The sequence below is a fragment of the Episyrphus balteatus genome, chromosome 1, assembly GCF_945859705.1.
Source record: "Episyrphus balteatus chromosome 1, idEpiBalt1.1, whole genome shotgun sequence".
Classification (NCBI taxonomy): domain Eukaryota; kingdom Metazoa; phylum Arthropoda; class Insecta; order Diptera; family Syrphidae; genus Episyrphus; species Episyrphus balteatus.
This window is the reverse complement of record NC_079134.1, coordinates 12,781,167-12,803,008: the sequence shown is the minus strand read 5'-3', so window position 1 is coordinate 12,803,008 and position 21,842 is coordinate 12,781,167. Positions and strand designations below refer to the sequence as shown.

At 31.4% G+C, this 21,842-nt stretch overlaps 3 protein-coding genes across 4 annotated transcripts in view; 1 reads left to right on the top strand and 2 right to left on the bottom strand.

Annotated features, from left to right (window-relative positions):
• Nucleotides 1-1,097: 1,097 nt before the first annotated feature.
• Nucleotides 1,098-1,797, bottom strand: LOC129907000 (50S ribosomal protein L27). The gene is made up of 3 exons (XM_055983037.1): nucleotides 1,631-1,797; nucleotides 1,409-1,572; nucleotides 1,098-1,357 (listed from the first exon to the last, which is right to left on the bottom strand). The coding sequence occupies exons 1-3, from the start codon at nucleotides 1,692-1,694 to the stop codon at nucleotides 1,154-1,156; spliced, it is 432 nt and encodes a 143-aa protein (XP_055839012.1). The 5' UTR covers nucleotides 1,695-1,797; the 3' UTR covers nucleotides 1,098-1,153.
• Nucleotides 1,798-3,263: 1,466 nt separating this feature from the next.
• LOC129907007 (uncharacterized) lies at nucleotides 3,264-8,966 on the top strand. The gene is made up of 3 exons (XM_055983040.1): nucleotides 3,264-3,676; nucleotides 8,014-8,344; nucleotides 8,403-8,966. The coding sequence occupies exons 1-3, from the start codon at nucleotides 3,352-3,354 to the stop codon at nucleotides 8,884-8,886; spliced, it is 1,140 nt and encodes a 379-aa protein (XP_055839015.1). The 5' UTR covers nucleotides 3,264-3,351; the 3' UTR covers nucleotides 8,887-8,966.
• Nucleotides 8,967-11,074: 2,108 nt separating this feature from the next.
• LOC129921297 (sodium- and chloride-dependent GABA transporter ine) overlaps nucleotides 11,075-21,842 on the bottom strand; it is a 28,524-nt gene continuing 17,756 nt past the window's right edge. The window contains exons 3-11 of one of the 2 annotated variants that reach the window (XM_056003058.1): nucleotides 20,629-20,810; nucleotides 19,861-19,995; nucleotides 13,167-13,296; nucleotides 13,025-13,117; nucleotides 12,830-12,962; nucleotides 12,152-12,781; nucleotides 11,896-12,096; nucleotides 11,660-11,836; nucleotides 11,075-11,597 (exon numbers count right to left, since the gene is read on the bottom strand). In XM_056003058.1, the coding sequence (XP_055859033.1) occupies nucleotides 11,370-11,597; nucleotides 11,660-11,836; nucleotides 11,896-12,096; nucleotides 12,152-12,781; nucleotides 12,830-12,962; nucleotides 13,025-13,117; nucleotides 13,167-13,296; nucleotides 19,861-19,995; nucleotides 20,629-20,810 (1,909 nt within the window). In that variant the 3' untranslated portion in view covers nucleotides 11,075-11,369. The remainder of the gene's footprint in view (nucleotides 11,598-11,659; nucleotides 11,837-11,895; nucleotides 12,097-12,151; nucleotides 12,782-12,829; nucleotides 12,963-13,024; nucleotides 13,118-13,166; nucleotides 13,297-19,860; nucleotides 19,996-20,628; nucleotides 20,811-21,842) is intronic. The other variant, XM_056003059.1, reaches the window with a different exon arrangement.

Below are 21,842 nucleotides of genomic sequence, written 5' to 3'. Positions count from 1 at the left end.
CTTCACCTAGTCCTATAACAATATCTTCGGCAAAGTTATCGCAACTGCGTTCAAATGATAAATAATTAAATAATTGTATGTTTTTTTTGTATTGCCCGCGAATATGGACTGATGCAAGCCCGGGAGACTTGCCTCCGCTTTCTGAGGCTAACCCAGTGAATCTCACAGACGGATCAATTAATTAAAATAGGGATATCAAGAAGACAAGAACTGGTCCTCATTTCTTTATCAATTTTAGAAAAAGTTCAGCTGTCTCATAAATGCTTCCTTCCAGTAAGCGAATGAGTTTTTTTATTTTTGCTCAATTTTCCATGGGACTTTTGATTTGAAACGACCTACATATATGAATAATCTAAGTCAGTATAGGTCGTTTCAAATCAAAAGTCCTGACTCAGAGTTTTTTTCTCCCTTCCAATAAAATTGAGAACAAATAAACAAAAAACTCAATTTTATTGGCTCATTGCGACAAATCAACTCAAAAATAACAACAAATCATGCTTGTTTGAATGAAAGAAATGCTAGAGAAAAAAATAAACAAACGAAAAATCTGAATTTGTTTATTAATGATTTCTATGGTGACGACTCCAAAATAATTGAAAAATAAAAATATGATATTTACTGCTTGATTATACAAATGAAAAGATGTGAATAGAATTTTAAGTTATGAATTGCTATCATATAAACTGGACATTTCTGGTCCATCTTCACGTAGTCCTATAACAATATCTTCGGAAAAGTTATCACAACTGCCTTCAAATGATAAATAATGAATTAATTGTATGTTTTTTTGTATTGTCAGCGGATATGGAGTGATGCAAGCCCAGGAGACTTGCCTCCGCTTTCTGAGGCTAACCCAGTGAATCTCACAGACGGATGAATTAATTAAAATAGGGATATCAAGAACTGTTCTTCATTATTTTATCGTAATTTAAGAAAAAGTTCAGCTGCCTCATAAATGCTTCCTTCCAGTAAGCGAATGAGTTTTTTTTATTTTTGCTCAATTTTACATGGGACTTTTGATTTGAAACGACCTATACATTACTGTTTTCAGTAATGACTGATTTGGGCTATCAAAGAGCAAGGAAAACCAATTGATCTTGAATAAAAAGTTACCTTTTCAATTTTGTATTCTCTTTTTTTATTTTTCTTAAACTTAAATCTCATCAATCAACTTAAAACGTTGATGTTGCTTCTCGGTAATGACATTAAAGAATTTCTTATGAATTTGTTGATCCATTCGTCCAGCATAATGACGCTGTACCCAAGTGTGATCCCAATTGGGATCTAATTTTTCGCAAGTTACGTAAACTTTTCCATGTTCCATGGCAAACAGAGTTCCATTGCGTCCAAAACCAACCTACAATTTCAATTTAGTACAAATTCAATAATTGTGCATCTTTTTACTTACATTTAATCCAGGATGAAATCTTGTTGTCCTTTGTGTAGCTAATATCGTTCCTTGGGCAACATACCAACCATCTTGTACACGCCAACCACGATGTTTTGGTCGCGGATGTTTTGGATTGTTACGCGAACTGCCTCCGGTTTTTTTGCTAGCATTTCGGACAGTTGCTGGAAATGTTTAAGTAAAAATCAGGGAAATTCTTGGTTTTTGAATGAAATTAATTACTTAAAAGTGGTTGTTCTGTTTTGAGACATTGCAAGGAGAGTTTTTGAAGAATTGTCATAGCCATTATCGAAGAAAATTTGTAAAAATAATCGACCGATGTAGAAGAAAAAAAAATATACAAGAAATTTGGTTAATTTTTTAGTTTTTTCTTTTTTTACAAAACAGATGTTTTTGTAGTGACAGTTGTGTGACAGGTTGATTGAGGTTTGAGAAGCGCTGGTGTAGAAATGAATGCATTCAGAGAGAATGTAGATTAGAGGATATTTTTTACTTGTTTTCCAATTTGCATTGAGCACATGCACTAATTGACAACTAGAAAAGTCAAAATGCGACACTGGTGGGAAAAATAAGCAACTACATATACACATAAAAAATCTGGAGTCATAAGAATACATGTGTTTTTTTTCAGGTAAAATAATTAATTAAAAAATATAAATGAAATTAATTTCAGAAAAATTACATTTAAATAACTTCATTGACATTTTTTATTTCCGTAGCATTCAAGTTTTTCCCCAAAAACTTAATCACAATCAGAGAAAAGGAGGCATAAAAAATATCCATTTGACGTATAATATGAATTAATGAAATAAATACCTTTTTGCGAGGGATGCAATTCTATGCAAAAGTTGTTATGTTATTTCATCGTGTTTTGGTGCAACCATGAATTTTGGATGATTCTTTGAAAAAAAGAAACCATTTTTTAAATATATCATCGAACATATTTTTAGGAGATGAAACATATAAATTTCAAGCTTTCTATATGAGTTGCACTGGAATCACAGTGTCGGTGATAAGCACTCACCCTTGTCTGAAATATAACAAACAAGATTAAATTGAAGTGCCTTAAACTTTATAATATTGACCACCTAAGGGCCAGTTGTACAAATATTTAATCCGTGGATCAGCAACTTTTATCTTGTGAAATCTGTAGTAAGGATGAGTTTTAACACTGGTTCAAGGTCCATATATGTAAAAATAGCCACATTCATGCTTGAACCGAAGTTGACCCGCAGCTAATCCGCCGAAATCGGCGGGTTAAATTCCTGAACCAAGGCTGACCCACGTTTGTACAACTGGCACTAAGAAAACTTTTCGTTCATATGACAAATTTCAAGAACAAAATGCAAGGAGAATTACCAGATCACACTTAAACTACACTTGTTGCAACAAGAGCTTCGATTTTAATTATAATTTTGCTTTAAATCTATATATATAAAAACAAGTTTTTACTTTTATTTAAACTGTTGTTTTTACTTTTTAATAATTTCATTACAGCACTAATCAATTTCCACAATTTCTGATGCTTGATGTGTATAAGTAGTTTCAGCTTCTTTCCGCCAGGGTACATGGTCCAGTCGTCAATTTAATTAAAACTTTTGTTGTGGACATTTTTTGTTCGTTTCAAAAGTCAGTTTTCAAAAAGTGACGCACGTAAGTTTTCCAAAAGTGACGCGCGTCAGTTTCCAAAAGTGACGCGCGTCAGTTTTCAAAAGTGATGCGCGTCAGTTTTCAAAAACTGACGATTACACTTTTTATTGATTTTATTTTAAAAAAAAGTTTCCATAGTATTTTCTTAAAGTGTATGAATATAATACAGTTTGACAATCGCTGATTTAATCAGTACGGTAAACGTCAGTCTACTGATAACCAAATGAAAATATTCCTAACGTTTTGTTTACGCGGGGAATTCAATTGGTCCAGTAGCTAGAAGCGCTAGAGAAATGTCTGCAGAAAATCAAATAATTCCAACTGAAGCTCTTCGTGAAAAAATTCGTAAATATTCCAAAAATATACGTGACATCAAAAGAAATTGTGAAAATGATTCACTTCGTTTTGGTTTGGGTGAAATCCAATCCAAAATAATCGAATTAGAAAACCTCACAGAGAAAGATGTCCAAGGATTGGCTAATCGCATCAAGAGACGTAAACATGCTTCAGCTGAAGACATGTATCGGCTCAGTCATGCATTTTTACAAGGCATTGGAAATATTCGTGCATTTTCAATGATTCCGGGAGCCATTCAAACATTGGTCAAGGAACTCACAGGTAAAATTGAGATTTTGTTTTAAATACATTAACTGCCGGTCAATAGAATAGATTCCCCCTATAAACTATAAAGAATTGAATTTTGCACTTACAAAAAGTTTTGTTATAGACCAAGGTTTTGAAAATACCGTAAAAGGATGGCCAAGAACCATAGTGTCCATTAAATGTTGGGATGATGATTCTTTCTAGCTTTATGTCCTTTTAGTTTTCCCTGCTGTTCTTTGCTTATTTTTGGTTTGTTTCCGCAGCAATCTCTTGAAACATGCTTTCGACCTTTGCATATTGATCGTCCTTAAGGGGGGAAATCCCTCCAGACGACACCTTTTTCACTATTTTTTTATGAAAAACTGAAAGCACTTATTAAAATTTGGAAAAAGACAAGATATTACTGACATTATCAAGTATTGAAACAAATTTTTTTGAAATGAAAAAATAACAAAATGGCGGCTCTGGAGCTTTTCAAAGTTGACGCCTCTAGTTTACGCCGTGCAATGCACAGGTCCAGGAAATGATCTTAAATCAAAAAGGAAATTTTTTTCCGTTGGACGATATTAGTACGCATTGCATGAACCTAAATTTATTTTTTTTAAATGAAAAATAAAAATTAGAAATCAAAAAAACGAAAAAAAACCATGTTTTTTTTACAAAGAAGTAGTTAAAAAAATATTTACTGTACAAATTTTATTCAACTTTTAGGTTCATGTTGTGGCCAATAAGTTAAGGAGTAATTTGCTTCAAATTTCAAATCGAAAGCTTCATTAGTTTTTGAGTTACATTGCACGGCGCGGAAAAAAACTAGTTTCGAAAAAAATGCGTTTAAAGTTTTCGTTTTCGTACTATGGTAGGTTCGGAGCGCATTGGTTTCGGGACTATCTAGGCACTTTTGAGGCTTCATTTAAGGCTAAGACCACTGAAAATAGTTTCTTCGGTTGATAAATAAATTTATTACGCAAAAAAAAAATAATGCAAAAATAAAAAATTCCAGAGGGATTTCCCCCCTTAAGATAATCGGACTCTTTTGGGTCGAAAGCATTTGTAATTATGTCGTCATGAGTTTCGAAAATATCCTCTAACACGGTGCGACAGGGACTCAGTTAATTCTTCTTTAACTTTGTTATATGTTCGCATGAACACAGCTACATACATATCGCTGGCTGAGAATTAAAAGGTCGTATTTTATAAAAAATAAAAAAAATTTTCGTACCTACTTTCAACGTCTCTCAGGATAGATTAAAAAAAAAAAATTAAAAAATAAATTAATGGCGAAGATACTGGTAAAAAACTCATACAACTTCCATGGTTTCACACAAATTTATTAATATAATAATAAGGTTCCATGTTATTCAAATTGAAACATAGAACCCTTTTACTGATTTTTTTTCAAACAAAACAATACTTTGATTTAGGTTACATAGAACTTTTTTTGCACAAATTTCTCAACATGTAATCTTATAGAAATTATCTTTTTATTATTTAAAGTGAAAAGAAAAGATTGTTGGAATCTGCTAACTCGATAGTAAAAAAACGACGATTTTGCTCCATAATTTGTCGTTTTTTTACTATCAACTATCGACTATCAAGTTAGCCGATTACACCCCAGAGTTTTTGCTAAAAAGCAAAAAAATTTTTTGATCTCGTTCTGTACTCTTCAAACCAGAATATGTACTATCCAACCTAAACATTTGCAATAATTCATTCGGGTTACCTAACCTTTACATTCTTACATCTTAATTAAGAATTGGAAGTGAGTTTTTGAAAACTTTATTTTCATAATCGAAGTTGGGAACTTCCTAAAGTTCGTATTAATAATAATAAAGAATACTTGGTTTTCGTAACTTAAAACAAAAGAAGTCAAAACTCAAAAGTACCAAAAAGTTACCTTCGGACAAACCTAAATACTATATTAATTGCAAACGAGATTTAGCTTTCAACTTAGTATAAAAAAAAAAACAAAAATATTAAAAAAAAATTAACTACTTTTTGAATTTAGTTGGAAAATTGAGTATTTGTTTCCAAAGGTCAAGATTTTACTCTACTAACCCAAGTGAGCTTTTCGTTATTCGTCTTTATAATAATTATATTTGTTTATTTCTGTGGCGACCTAGTCAGTAGAAGATACACTGTATCATATTGATTAAGGTTGCAAAGTAGTCATAGTGAAAGATTTTTATTGAAAAATAATAAATACTTTTTAGTTTTGTTTTGTCAACCGAATAGTTTTGTTTGTTATTAATTATTTCTGAAGAATTGCAGGTCATTACAATTTCTATAAAACTTTTTTTTTAACTTGAAGAAAATTTACTTACGTTAAACATGGAGATAAGTAAGGCATTCCTCTAAAATCCCATCCTCTTTAATTAATTAGAATTTTAATAAAAATAAGTATAATCCGTTCAAACTCTGCTAAAATCAAATCAATTTTCTTCTTAAGAAAATTTAAGTGTACCTGCTAAGATTCACATAAATGATTTTTCAGTAATTTTATGTACATACATTCTATTTGAAATTAAGAGATTAAACAAACTTTAAATTTGTTTTCATACATTTTGCACCGTAGATGGTTGTTTTTAAGACGACTGTCTTTTTTGCAAAAATTACCTATGCTAAAATTCACTTAATTTAATACAAATTCTAATTCTTTTAAGCATGTCCTTTTTTTCAACAAAAGCAGGAATTGTTGTTTTCTATATTCTATTATTCTAATTCAACAACGTGGTTTGTGGTATTTTTTTCTGCTATTAAAATAGAATTTGACAAGCCTTTTCACTGTTTAGTGCAAAACTTAAATATAAAATAAATAGAATAAATAGAAAGAAAGGTAGGCCTAAAAACTCCTGGTACAAGCAAATGCAAAACCACCAGCATTCAGTTGGCCTTAGAAATGGAACAATACAAAACCGGGAGGCTTGCCGCCGATTTCTGAGGTCAACCCGGCGAACCCCACAGGCGGATCACTAGTGTGAAGCAGTTACGTGGGATAGTTATGATCCCCTCGACATCGAGATCATAACAGCGCCGAGAAAAAGGAAGAAGAAGAAGAAGAAGTGCAAAACTTAAATAAATTTATATTTTAATAAAATTAAGCCTATTAAAGTCACTTTTTCCATATAAAATCCATTTTCTACATGTAAGCTCTTTATAACTATAAGGTTCTATTTTCAACATAGAATCTTTTTTCATAATTTTAAACAAACATTTTCATAAAAAGGTTCTGTCATTTTTTAAAAATTCTCATAAAATCCTTTTTTGTGGTAAAATTAATGTTTTTTTTTCATGGTTTTATAACTTTTAAGGGTCCCTTATAAGATTACATCAATAATTTAATGCTATTTCACTATTTTATACAAAAACTAGCCTAAACAAAAATTTGAGATCGTTTTTCTCAAAACTAAGGTGAGTTAACATACAACCCTATAATTCTCAGCCAGCGATCTGTTGTTTGTCTGTCGTTTATAGCGCTGTAATTGCAGATTCGTTTCAGCATGGTTATCTTTTGGTCCATCTTCCTTCGTTTTTTTTTTAACTGCATTGGCTTCATGGTTTGAGTTTGAGCATTGTTTCGTATGTTGTGTTGATTTGCTCGAAATATCCTTCATCTATTTACTTATCCTATTCATCTTTGTAAATCTCGTGAATAACCGTTCCGTTTTTTGGTAGATTCTGGATAACCTCTCCGGCTTCCGTTTGCTTCTCGGCAAGTTTTTCCATGGTAAATCGTCTCGGTCGTCTGCTTGGTGATTTCTTAGTTTTTGCCGCAGTACAAAGAATACTTACAGGGGAAGATTTAATTTAAGATTTTAATACGGATGAATCGAATACCAACTATAGGATAGTGGGCTTTTCTTTTTATTTTTAGGCTCTTCAAATTTTCGTATCATATTTTTACTATAGTTTTTTCCTAGTTGTCTTTATTTCTTAAAGAAGTGCTAACTAGGTGCTCATTATTTCTCGATTTTACACACCTGCATTTTGTTCGGTCTACAACTCAATTTTTCTTTTTTCTTCTAAACTAAAGCACTATAAGCCTCACTTTACTCGCATAAAAAAAACCGACCACTAATCTAAGTTATTTTGAACCCAAACTTACTTTACAGTGGGTGAACCTATTCTATTGACCGAACAAAATGAGCCTTTTTTTTAGAAACATTCCAAAACGGAATATACACTTACCGATACAATAGTTTTTTAACTACCTCTTTCTGATTTAGAGTTAGGAAAGAAGACATGCTTTGAAACTGTATTCTCGAAAGAGTTTTTGTAAAGCTTATGAATGTGGACTAAGTCACTTTTGGCTTGGTCTCGAGAAAACTAATTTAACAATTTTCTGTTGTTTGAAGGTACTAATGCCGAACAACAATTCCATGCTTGCGAAACTTTATGTAATCTCTCGTTGGGGGAGGCTCCAGTTTGTGAGAAAATCGCTTCAATGGCTGGAAGCTATTTGGTCACTTATCTTGACTGCACAGAGGAGAGATTAAAGCGAACGTGTCTTTGGACATTGACCAACATAATGGCCACTGGGGGAAAAGGCGCTTTGGTCTTAATCTCTATGGAAATTGTTCCCAAGCTGGTGACAATATATCTTCAGGAAGACAATGAAGATGATTATCGGGAAGATGCTGCTGTTGCTCTAGACGTTATCACTTCCGATGAGAATATAAAATTGCGGTAAGCTTATTTTTCTTCCACCAAAACTATACAAAATTTATAAAAAAAATCCAATCAGACCTTCCGATTTGGAATGTCTTTTACTTAAATTTCACACAAAGAATCCAACATCTCCGGGTGCTGAATACCATCTGCGGATCATATTCAACTCTGGAATCATAGTTCCCGGTGTTATTCTGACTGAGGAGCAGGTTAACTATTTGATGAACTTTTCTGTGGCCAATTTGAGTCAAACAGAGAATTTCGAAGGAATCCCAAATAGAATGAGAATTCTTTATGCCATAAGATTGTTGGCTAATTTACTAGCTCTTGATTCGGCATGTTTTAATATATTAATTGATAAATGCACCATATGGAATACAAATCTCGTAAAATTACTTAATCGTTTGTTTGAAATAAAAAATAAACAATTAAGTGTTGAGGTATTGTGGTTAGTTAAGAATATTGTTGCTTGTCAGAGTAATAGTTTTCCAGCATCGTATTTTTTCGAGAATCTACATATACCAGGGGATAGTTTGCCGCCGGTGACAACGGTTTCTTAATTAATTAAGTTTTATTACTAAGTTTTTTAATTGTAAATAAATAATTTTTGAAATATCTTGTTACTAAAATTCGAATCGAATTTGAATGATTTTTATTTTAAAATTACTTTCCTTGACTTTATTATTCTACAGTATTTTTTTTTTGTGTGCCTATTTTAAATTTCATGTCTGCTCAAAAGATGTAAGCTTCGACAGACAACGATTATGACTCATTTTCTATGTCTCCCTCTCCTGACTTTAATTCTTGAGATTCAAACTTTTAGTCCTATTTCCTGGCTAAGGCGTTGTAAATTGTATGCTTAACGCAAGCTGTGAAGAGATTTACATTTCTCTGAGTAAAATATGGATTAACAAAATGTATACACCCATGATCATGGATAAGTATTTTTTATAATAGTCAGACTCTAAACAAAGCTGGTCGAAGTCCTTTTTTCGATGTGAAATCCTTCCAAGTATTACGATAAAAAATGGGATATATCAGGTAAGCCGAATTGAAGGATTGCGATCTGTGTCGAACCTGGGACATTTGCGCCCCAGGCAAATTCAATTTTGGCGCCTCAAACTTAAAAAAAAAAAACGTTTAAATTAATATCTTAGATTCTTCTTCTAACTTAACCTAATTTTATTTTAAGTTTTCGAAAACTAGTTTTCCCTGTAGCAACACAGGAAACGTTAAGAGAATTTTTAACGCAGTTGTTAAATTTGGATACAATTCAAGCAAATGGTTTGAAGCTAAATAATTTAAAACTGATAGCGGTTTGAGATCAGTATGATTTGGCGTTTGATTGAATATATTAAAAGAGATCCCTAAAGAGATCCCTAGCTATTACATCCTTTTAAACTTCATCGTCAATTCTTGCTGTTAAAATTGCTTCAAGTTTCTCGTAATCATTAAAGTCAACATTCTTTGAAATATTGCAGAAAAATCTGAAGTTTTTGTTCAGATATTGATACTGTCCAAAACACTCGCCAAGACAGTCGTCGAGATAACGTCACATCGATTACGTGGTAGAAGAAGAAGAAGAAGAAGATTGAGATTTTTTAGACTCATAACGGGGACTACGTAAGCTCATCAGATCGGACACATGCCTAATTTATCTTTTACAGCAATTCTATAGCGTTGTTGTATAATGCTTTAAATAAAGATTCCTTAAAAAGGTTTGCCTAAAAGTACTGCCGCAGTTTATAAAAATGTTCTTAGCATGTTTAAAAGTCCATGGAATTTGACTGAAGCATAAATAAAATACAGTGCAGTAGTATATTGATATTGTTTAAGATTCAAGGAGACGCATTTGTGTTACCCTTTTTTCAGTTTAAAATTTGTTCCACCAATGCGGCCAAATTGAAGAAAATAATATGGAAATTTCAACCACGACAGCTGGTGCTATTCAAGACCTGCAAGCAAACACGAATAAAAGCTCAACGATTTTCAAAATAGCCGCTCGAAGAAGAAGAACTGCTCAGATGATTTGTTCGCGAAGTTTATTAAGAGTGTTCAAGGTCAACTTCTTGTGGAAGTCAATGAAATTCTTCACAAATAGCGTGAGTATTGTGCTGTGATAATAACCGTTCGATTAAGCTGATGTCAAACACCATGAAGATCGTTTAGGAGTCTTGGATAGTTAACAGTGCGGGTTTGTCGCAGTTAAGTCAACCCCAAATGTTATCCAAAGTATCAGGATTCAGTATCATTATTGAAGAATATCGAGATTTCTTCGAGAAATTGGTTGATTTTGACAAAATATCGAAAAATATCGGAATTTGTAACTTTCGGTCAACGAAGATTCACTTCAAAGTTAAAATAAGAAGCGTTTAAATGTCGGTTAAAATTAAAGTTAAGCAATTTTTTTTTCTTTAAAATTACTAAAGCAGACGGAAACAAAACAAAGGATTGCTTTCGAAAGTTAGAGTTCTCCCAAAGCCAATTTGACTACAGTTTATCATCCAAGAACTTCAAGGACATCAGTATCAGTATCTGATGGAAAACAATTGCGTAGCGGCAAAAGCAACTCCCTAGTGGAAAAACGGAATGAATGGAGTTCTTTATTAAAGATTAGATTTGATCAGAATCAAGTTATAACTACACAATACGAAACTAATAAGTTTCATATAAAAGTAAAACACGGTTTAGTATTATTTTAATTATTATTAAACTTTATTTTAAATGAATTTTATTACGAAACATTTTCTATAATATTTTACAATCTGCTTCTACATTAAAAGCTAATACTTGAACAGAGGTCTTATTCATTAAAATGTGTTTGAAAGTTGCCTGCAACTGATTTAACTCGGATTCGAATATAGCATCTTTGTTTTTTTTTTTTAAATGATAAAATAATACTATGTAACATGTTTTTATGCTAATAAACAAATTAAGATAAATATGTCTTTATAGTCAGAAAAATCATTATGGAATGTTAAATATCTTCTAAAGAAGTCCTAGAATATACATGAACTAAATTTTTCTCATAAAAGAAAATCTCTTATCTCTTTTCGTCCATCTGCGATGTTATATCATCTGATTTTAACAGCGGATTTTGTAAATGGATTTTCTTCTCTGGAGGTTGCTTCAAATAGACCTTTTCCTGTGGATAAACTGGAAGGTCATGTGTCAGCATATATAGTTCCTGCTCTGGATAATCATGTTCACAATGATGTTCTCCACAGATTTTGCATTCGTAGATGTTTGGCTTGATGGCACTTAGAAATTTCTAGGAGAAAACAATTAATATTTAAGATTGAAATGAATATAAAGTTGAAGTAGAACGGTTACCTCCCAAATATCATTTCCTGGAGCTCGTAAAAAGTTCAATAATGCATATCCTGGAATGCAAATTAATGACATCGAGGCAAATATCCAACCCATAGCATATGCCCACTCTGGGTATTTGTATCTTCCATTGTGATAAGTTGGTTCATGGTAGTTTATCAAACTAAGAATCCAAATGGACTGCAAGTATTGAAAGTATCAATTTTGGTTCCTTGTTTATAACATTTTTTTTATCTTACAAACAACAACAATGGTCCACAAAAGAACCAACACGACCTCAAATAAAATGACGGAGCCTTTCCAGTCATCTGTTTGATATCCTTGGATAATCTTCCAGTTCCATAGAACCATGCAAGAGCAATCATTTGACAAAAAGCTAAAAATGTTATCGATATCGAGGCAGCATAATGATCCATTAATTGGAAGAAATAGATTCCTCCCTTTTAGAAAAAGAAAAAAAAATGAATAACTCATCGAATGCAAGAACTTCCTTACTTGTATTAAATTTGGCAGTCCAAATAGAAATGAAATCAAACAAACGAAGAACACCAAGACCTCATGGTACCCTAGATTACGTTTGATCCAATTGGGGAAACCATCCTGAATGGACGTGACGACAACTTCAACAATCGCAAATTGAGTATTCAATCCGAGGCAGAGTAGCATAAAGAAGAACATAATACCCCAGAATTGGGAATACGGCATCTTGGCCATAGCTTGTGGATAAACTACAAATATCAACCCAGGACCATCGCCGATTACATCTCGTACATTTGTATTTTGTTCCAGAGCCAAGTTGCCAAGAGTTGCAAAGGCAAATATTCCCACCAAAAAACTGGTGACGACATTTACCAACGATACAGCAATAGTATCTCTTAAAATATTGTTGTTATATTTATTGTAGCTGGCAAACGATATCATAGAACCAAAAGCAATTCCAAGTGAACTGAAATTCTGTGAGGCAGCATTTATCCAAACATTAGCATTCTTCAATTCTGACCAATTTGGTCGGAAGAAGTATCTTAGACCTGCATCAGCACCTTCCAGAGACAATGCTCGAATCATTAGAACAACAATCAAGAAGAATGGAAATGTAGCTGTGAAGTAGCGGACCTGTGAGAATTTCTTAAAATAAATCAATGAACCGAACTTGGCATCTCAAAAAAACCATACCTTTCCTGATGATTTGATTGATTTCCATGTTGCAAAGTACACCATTAGCCAAGCACAAATGAGACAAGCAAAGAGTTCCCATCTCATTATGCCGGGAAATTCAATTCCAGGACTAATTTGGAGAACTTTATTTCTATAAACAAAAGGGAAGAAAGTAAGAAAGGAATGTGATGATATTATTATGAAAGAATTTACTCAAAAAATTCTTCAGATGGTGTTCGGGACATATCGGGGGCAGTTAAATTTAAATCTCTTCGGCGTGGTACCCAACAATCGGGTGTGTTCCATCTGGGAAATAAATTAATTAGCTTTAAAGATATATAAAAAAGGTTGTTACCTATTATTGCAGTCAGTCCATGGGCTATGTTCTTTAAATGATGTGAAGAAGTAGTAAATGGAATAAGCTATTACAACGCTATAATATGTTGACATTAAAAATGATACAACCACACTTGCAAGGCCAGCTCCTGAAATTGAAAATATAATATAATATAAAAAATATTTGTTTTTAAATTCTTTTTTAAATGTGTGCATTTCCAAACCATTTTTTTTTTTCAATATTTACATATTACATAATAGGGGTAACTTATTGCCAAGCATGCAATAGTAGTTTTCTAGCTTGAATACATTAGAATTTTTACTTGCGATATAGGTACTATAGGGCAAGTTTAGGATTCGTAAAAAAAATCGAACTCGAGATAACAATTTTACATGACATTACGATGATGGAGAATGCCAAAAAAGTCGGTCCGGCAATTCTGTCTGTCTGTCTCTATCTGGAGCTGCAGCCTAAACGAGTGAAGTGATTTTCTTCAAACTTGGTGGTTAGCAGTTTTTGGTGATTCCCTAGAGGGGAAATTGAAATTTTTTTTTTATGACCAAAACTAACGGTACCTGCCATATAACGGAAATAGAAAAGTTAATTTTTTTCAAAAACGGCTCTAACGATTTTGATTAAAATTTTTGTGTGTAGTACTACACATAATAGCCAACTTTTAAAATAAAAAAAATATTTTTTGTGCCGTTATTAACGGTACCTGTCATAGAACGGTTTTTTTCGTTTCTGAATATCTCGTACAACATTAACCCGATTTAAATGAAAATTTTTATACAAAAGTGTGTAAGTAAAGATAATATTAAAATTTTAGAAAATTTTCAAAAAACGCATTTTTGGTTTTTTTAAAAATATTTCAAAATTTTTTTTTGAAAAATCAATTTTTCGAAAACGAATCAATGAAAAATTTTGAAATTAAGTTTTTATGTGTAAATTAATTATTTCTTCAAAATGGCATACCAACTTTTTTTTTGAAAAATGTTAAAAAATTTTTATATATAAAAAATTATTTTTTTAAAAAACGGCTCCTACAATTTTCGAAAATTTTTTTTCTAAAAATACCTTTTTATACAAGAAATAAAATGGCATATTTTTTATTTTTTTTAAGATAATTTAAAACGGAGTTTAATTAATTATAAAAACAGATTTAATTTGTTTATACTACTTATGAAATTTCTTCAAAATATCATATTTTAAATTTCTTGAATGAAAAGCTTTAACATTATAGTTACTTTAAGCATAAGAGCAAGTACGTGCGACCCCAGTCGTGCAATTTAATTTTAAAGACCTTCGAGGGAAACGTTCACGAATTTCGCAAGTGGTCTGATATTAGTTTGTAGTAATGATCCGAAACTTTGGCTTTCTGTATTTAAAGTTGTTAAATGTCTCTCTTCAAGAAGGGCAAAAAGTTTCTGGCTAGAATTAGAGTAAAAGCAGCGAAGTGTTCTTGAAAACAGTAAGTTACAGTAGTACTTTATGTCTCTTTTGGTGCTAAACAATTTCGTCATTTGTTCTGAAAAAAGTTTAGTGGTAAAAAAAACTCTTGCCATCAGGTATTCAAGATGTTGGGTTGGTATACCAAAAAGATTAGCTCTATCTTTTTCTCTGTTTCTATATCTTATATTTTTTTGCTTGATTTTTGTAAGGGATAAGTGGCAGTTAGAAATACAGATAAATATATTTTTAATACCTTGACACAGGGAAAAATATGACCAATTAAAAACTATGCCTTATTGTTTTAATGCCCATTATGTTTAATAAGGAAATCTTATTAAAAACAACGATTAATAAGGTTTTTCTATAAGGATTACTTATTATTTTTATAGAGAAAATCATATTAAAATTTGAGTGAAAAGTTCATTTTTTTTTCAACTTGGCTATAGAACAAAAATCGCGATCAATATTTTTATAGCAGGTTGGTTCAGGTGGTGACAAAAAAAATAAAAAACAAAAAAAAAAAAAAAAAAAAAATACAAAAAAAAATTTAAAAAAAAAATTGATATGATTCCAAGTTTTTTTTTTTAAATTATTTCTTGGTGAAAAATAACAACCATTGAAATATTAGTATTAAAATACTTATAAGGCCGAACCGCATTAGAATTAATAAAAATGAAGTATAACTTAGAGTGCCTGTATAGGTCCAGTAAGTTAGTTGTAAGTAATTGATAAGTAGGCTAGTTTTTATGAATTTTTGTCTAGCTTTAAGATAGTTTTAAGATGATGAAAAAAAAAAAATTAATTTAAAATTGAAAAAAAATTTGAGATGTGCGACTAAATATTTGAAGTCTTCAAATCAATTTCCGGTCTAGTCGTCGTTTTTTTTTTTTTTTCTTTTCAAAACCCTAAAAGTGCAGATTTTAAAATAATAAGTAAAACCCGGTTGTTTTAATAAGGTTTCCTTCTTGGATGAAAACCATAGAGAAATCTTATTGTTTTTGTTCTATTTTATGTGGTCTATTTTTCTCTGTGCAGTTTTTATTATTTCGGTCTTCCTCGTCAACGACTAAGCCGATTTAAACGCGTATTAACCACAGTAAAATTTAACAAAAAGACAATTTCTAATTTTTCAAAAATATACAAAAAAATATTTTTTTCAAAAATCAATTTTCTGAGTTAATGAATATTCCTTGCAGTTAAGTTTTAATGAACTGTATTTTTTTTTAAATGTTTAAAAAATTGACATAGTTTTTTTTTTTAAATCGGTCGTTACAATTTTATACAAGAAATCAAATTAGAGATCAAAACCATTTAAAACGATTTTAGTAGTTTTGAATCAATATTTTTTCAATATTTCCTTCTTCTTGCACTCACATTATAATGGTAAACATGACATGAGTTTCGAACGTGAAATTGAAAATTTTCATTTGTTTTATTTTTTTGTAATGCAATGTTTTTTTGTCTTTAAAAATGGAGTAGACATTATAATTGAGGCTATGAAAACAATAGTGGCGTAATGCACTTTTTTTCAAAAATGAGTTTTTTTATTAAAATGGGTCTCTTAATATATCTATTTTATGCAGCTAGCTACACTCAAAACTAGATGGCACTCAAAAAGTGTTGTTTTAAACACCCTGTTTCGTAAATCTCTCGTAGCTCAAAACTGAATTTTATAGCTTACGCCACTATTGCTCTCATAGCAATGAAGAAAGGTTTAGAATTATTTTTTCTCAATGTCTTCGGCTTACATTCAAATCCGTCATTTTTTACTAAAAATAAGGAAAAGTAACACATTATGTACATCGACTTATATATTTCATTAAATTAGGACAGTTCTCGATTCTGAGCTAAGACAATTCTTTTGTCTTTTGAAGATTTCTACATTCTACCAAAGTTCAAATTCAAATATAAAGCTGAGATTGCTACATTTATTACGATGACTGTGCTTTTGTTTTGGTTTTAAAGTTTAAAGTCGAATTATTTTTTTTTTTAATTTGCCTACCTACAGAACTTTGTGTTAAAATAAATTTCTCCCATGTGAATTTAAAATATCAAGAAAGCTTAAATAATTATACAAATCAGTGCAAATTGTTTGTAGGTGGATAGTTTCTAACACGATAACTAACACCCAACCCTATACTTAAAATCAATTTAAATGATATATTTCGATCATTACAACAACCAGTGTCAGGGGGTACGTGTAGTTGTTTTTTGTTTATAATTTTTAACTTACAATCACGAAGGGAGGAAAAATAGCTATACAATTTGAATGTTAAGTTGTATTTCCTATTTAAGTACTTGTTGCTTGTATATTTTATTTATAAATGTACGAGTACCTGCTGTTTTAATTGTCATTCTTAAAAATCAATAAATCATGATGTTGATATAACTTAAAGATTAAACAAATGATTAATCATGGTCCATGTTTTGGAAAGAAACATTTGTTTATCTTGACGTAAAAATGCGTTGGTTATTATTGAAAATTATTGTGCAATTGGATTTGACATCATTATCTAAATGAATTTATTCGGGAAATGTTCAGTTAAATATGTATGTATAAGCTTCTGGTTTTTTATTAATTGAAATTAGTTAAAGCTTTAATTGTGTGCAATAATTAAAGACTTTGTTTATTTAATTCTTATTACGGTAGTCACAGATTGTTATCTTAGAACATTAACTTAACTATCGACCGCAAGGACACCTAACCGTATACGATGTTTAGAACTAAATCCATTAGCAATTTATTAAATCATTATCAGATCGCAAATCACAATTCCCAATTAAAGAGGTTATTTGGAAAATGGCTTCGATCAAATCTCATAACAGATACATTTGTCGTTATTTTTTTTACTTTTTATCATTTCTTTCGAATTTCGTACTCTGGCTAGAAAATGATAGTTTCCGGTGTTTAGTTGATTTTTACCTTTTTTTACTTTTTCTATAGGACAAATATTGGTTTCGTGTCGAAAAAAAATCTGAGGTTTAAATCAAAACCAATATTACGATGATGGAGAAGTCCGAAAAAGTGGGTCTCGCAATTCCGTCCGTGCGTCTGTGATGCGTCTATCTGTACACATTTCCACAGCCTAAACGGGTGGATGGATTTTCTCTTTAAATTTGGTACAGATAATTTTTATGGAATTCTGAAAGTTGTTTTTTTTTTATATCTCGCTTAGAAAGTGTAGGTACCTCCAATATAAATTTTTCAATTTATAACAAATAACTCAAAAACGGCCCTAACGATTTTGATTAAACTTTACAAACGTAATATTCAAAACTCTCTTCCCCAACATCAACAAAATTTCTTTAAAATTTATATAGAAGCAGTTATCTAACATAAAAGTGTTTTGAGCTGCAAGATCAAGTACGTGGGACCCAGTCGTGCTTTTTATTTTTACCGACTTCCAAAAAGGAGGAGGTATTCAATTCGCCTGTATTTTTTTGTTTGTTTATGTTTATGATAATTCTTTTTGTATTGGAAAGCTGGTGGCTGCAATGTGGTCCCATTTCAATTTCGTTCAATTATAGCCATATGAACTATTAGAAAAACCATAAAACCCAGTTTTGATCCATAGAATTCGGTTTTTTTTTTTTTGATAAAAAAGATTATTATTTCAATATGTTTTTTTATGAACAATGAGCGATTTAATTAATGGGAACTTCTGGGTCACTGTGGCGTATGTGGATTTTTTTTTACTGACATTTCTCAATGCAAATTGTTCTATTCTTGGTGAAAAGAAGTTTGAACTTTGTTTTTTTTTTTTTTTTTTTTTTTTATAATGAGCGCGCACTAAAGGGATTAATCTACCCTTAATATGATGAACACAGTACGAGCATTAGGAAGGAGGGGTTTGAAAGTAGATACCAATGTACATTAGTTTTGAAGTCATGAGTCTTGAAATGGGATGGAAAAACAGAGGCGGGTAATGCGTTCCACATTCGCGTAGTGCGGCTGAAGAAAGAATCTCTGTATTTGACGGTACGTCCGAAATTGGACTCGAGGGTAAACTGATGATGATGATGATGCACCACAAAATGTCCAGTTAAAAATTTATAAAAATATAATTTCAGCTTGGAAAAAGTTTTAATTTCCAGGTTCTTGCATCCTTTATTCAAAATGGCTGATCGTAAATTACACTCCAGGTCAAATAAAGTTTTCATAAAAGGCAATATCCAAATATCATTGGTACCCAATCACTATTTTACTTGCGATATAGACCAAGTTTATGATTCGAAAAAATAATACAAAAACATATCTAAAAATCGTAATTTTCAAGAGGTCGAATTTTTAAAATTAGTCAAAGAACGACTTCCTTAAAGTCTGACTTTCTCGTTAAAGACTTGAGCGATTTCATAGACAATTTTGGTAGAAAAAAGTTTAGTTTTAAAACTAAGAGAAATAAAAAATTAATATTTTTAAAATTAAAAAAAATTTTTTTTTTATCGTTTTTAAAAGAAAAAGTACCTATTTTTTTATTGAGTTTAGATATTATGTTTTTAGTACAAATTTGCACAAATAGTTTTTTTTTTTGACGATTTGTTTGTTAAGTTTCTTCATGACATCTTTAAAAACGACAAAAATCAATCCTCGAAAGTTACTTATATTTTGGTACTTAAACTTCTTCGTCGTATTTATTAATTATTGATTGATGGAATTTAGTTCGGTAAAGCTTAGTTTTGTAGTAAGCCCAGATCCTGTTCAGAGTTAACCCGGAGTTAATCTTACAAACATCTTTTCGAGAGTTCTCAATAGAAAATTACGTTATCTCCATATTGCTTTGGTAAAAGTTTTTCGCATATGACTGAACTTTATGAACTTTGTGAACTTTATTTAACAGTCATATTCTGAATGAAAACTCCCGAGGAATTGTTTTCGGGAAAAGGTATCCAAATCAAAAAATTGAAATAATGATGAAAAAATTTGGGAGCCCTTATCCCGAACGCGATTCCCCGGTAGTTTTCATTCAAAATAGGGATATTTTAGGAATGTTCAATTTTTTCTGAACATATAATTGTGGTTTGACGAAAAAAAAACTATAGAATCCCCAATACTAAAGCTATCATCAATTACCTTTTAAATCAACATCATTTGGAAAACTACATTGATGCTCGTCATAATTTAAACAATTTATCCCATTTATTAACAATCATTCTAATAAAAAAAAAATCCACACTTAACACCATACCACCCAATTACACACATAAAATGCACACTTATCATTTCCAACCAACAATTTTTTTTTTTTCTTAAACAACTCACCTTTAAAAAGCGGACAAACTTGTCCCAGTGCGCCAATTGGACCCCGTCCGGTATACTGTCCCACCGACAATTCCATAAACAGCAACGGTACGCTACATACAACTAATATAATGCAATAAGGTACTAAGAAAACGCCTGCAATAAAAAAATAAGAAAGAAAAAAAAAAAACAAACATCATCAGCATCTTGATTACCATAATATGTAAAGTAATAAAATGGGTGACAACAACGAGAAGTGACAATAGAACAAGAAACGTCCCACTCAATGAAAAAATACACCAACCATCACATTGTCAAGTCGGGCGGGTGTAAACAAAAAATCGCACGTCAGTGTCATCTCTTAACAGCTTCATCACCCTGAGCTGTAGTCAAAGTGAGAAGAAACACTGGCAAAGGCAACTGACTGGCATCTGTCATCATTCATTTGGAACAAAAGTTCGCCAGGAAATTGAAGATTTTAATCTTCATCTCTCATTTTTCTATTTGACACATTTATTTTTTTTTTCAAAAAGTTGTCAACAAAGAGCGGGACAAGTTGTGTAGGTTAAAATCTCACAACAGCTCTAAGTGTCTATGTCGACCCCTTAGGCGCTGTTGAGGAGGCACACATAGAGATACCCTTTGCCGCACAAGTGCTAAATGCGAAAAGGAAACGCGCTATAACAACAAATCTGTTGTGACACTTGGCGCTGATCTCTCTCAAAGATAAGTGACCAATTTCCAACTGCTGGTTGGTGATCTGTAATGAAAACTTAAACAAAAACTTACCTCCTCCACTTTTATAGCACATATAAGGGAATCTCCAGACGTTGCCCAGCCCAACAGAGTAACCGATGCAGGCTAAAACGAACTGCATCTTATTCGCCCAATGTTGCTGTCTCGGTTTCAGATATGCCGAATTATCCGAAAAGTCCATAAAACTGTCATCGTCATCATCTTCAGCTGGGGGTCTGAAAAATGTCAAAAAAAGAGCATACATTTTCATATCTTCTTCTGTAAAGTGCTATAGGAGCTCTATACAGTTATTTAAATGATGGGAGAGGGTGTGAATAAAACAATTAGTCACAATTTTTTAACGATCACAATCGCATGGAAATATAATTATACATTTTAAGTATCGTTTATGGTGATTAATGACAGCCCTGTTCAGTAGATGAGATGCAATCGTATAGTCATTTGGTTAAGCTGATTATAGGCTTTTTTGTTCCAGTTTACACGGACAAGTAAGCAACACACTTGTATGTGATCGCCCCCAAGTTTTTTTTTTTTTTTTTTTTATTTAAGGGGACAAGAGGATGGAAATGCAATTTAATTACAAATCCACGTTGACTTGTTGCAAAAAAAAAATCTATAACAATTAAAGCCGATGATATTGTTTAATTGAAATACTTGACTTGAGAGTGTCATTTGGTTAAGCTGCAAAAGCTGCAAAATGGGTTGAATATTGTAGATAAAGTTTAAGTGGCAATAAGAGGCTAGAGTGAGATTTTGATTATCCAATAAAATTTTTATTTTTAAATTGAGGGGATTTCATTAATAGTAATTTATTGCCGAAATAAAGCAAAAAGTGGTAATATGATATATTATGTAGCTTTTTTGAAGAAAAATCAAGTTGATCTAAATTTTAGAACTTAATTTTTAAATTGACCATTGATGTGTGCGGTTAAAAAAATTGATGCAATTTTTCCAATGCCAGCAATTATATATTAATTTTTATCTTACTATCTATATACAATTTTGGAACCAAACCATTCAAAACTTGCACATTTGGTTCCGACCAAACATCTTTTCCATAGAAGCACATTTAAGAAAAACGTATCCGAAGTTATAGTTCAAGTCTAACATGAATTTGAGAAACGAGGCAAAAATCACAGAAGAAATCTCTAACTAACTTAAACTTTTCAGATTATTGTTCAAAGAAAGTTATGATGAAGTATATTTTTTTTCAGGGAATGTATTTGTTTCGTGTATATTTATTTAAT

Coding starts and splice junctions, on each gene's coding strand:
- LOC129907007 (XM_055983040.1), top strand. CDS start 3,352: ATGTCTGCAGAAAATCAAATAATTCCAACTGAAGCTCTTCGTGAAAAA. Junction 3,677..8,013: donor ATTGGTCAAGGAACTCACAG/GTAAAATTGAGA, acceptor TGTTGTTTGAAG/GTACTAATGCCGAACAACAA. Junction 8,345..8,402: donor GATGAGAATATAAAATTGCG/GTAAGCTTATTT, acceptor AAATCCAATCAG/ACCTTCCGATTTGGAATGTC.
- LOC129907000 (XM_055983037.1), bottom strand. CDS start 1,694: ATGGCTATGACAATTCTTCAAAAACTCTCCTTGCAATGTCTCAAAACA. Junction 1,573..1,630: donor AACAGAACAACCACTTTTAA/GTAATTAATTTC, acceptor AAACATTTCCAG/CAACTGTCCGAAATGCTAGC. Junction 1,358..1,408: donor GATTTCATCCTGGATTAAAT/GTAAGTAAAAAG, acceptor TTGAAATTGTAG/GTTGGTTTTGGACGCAATGG.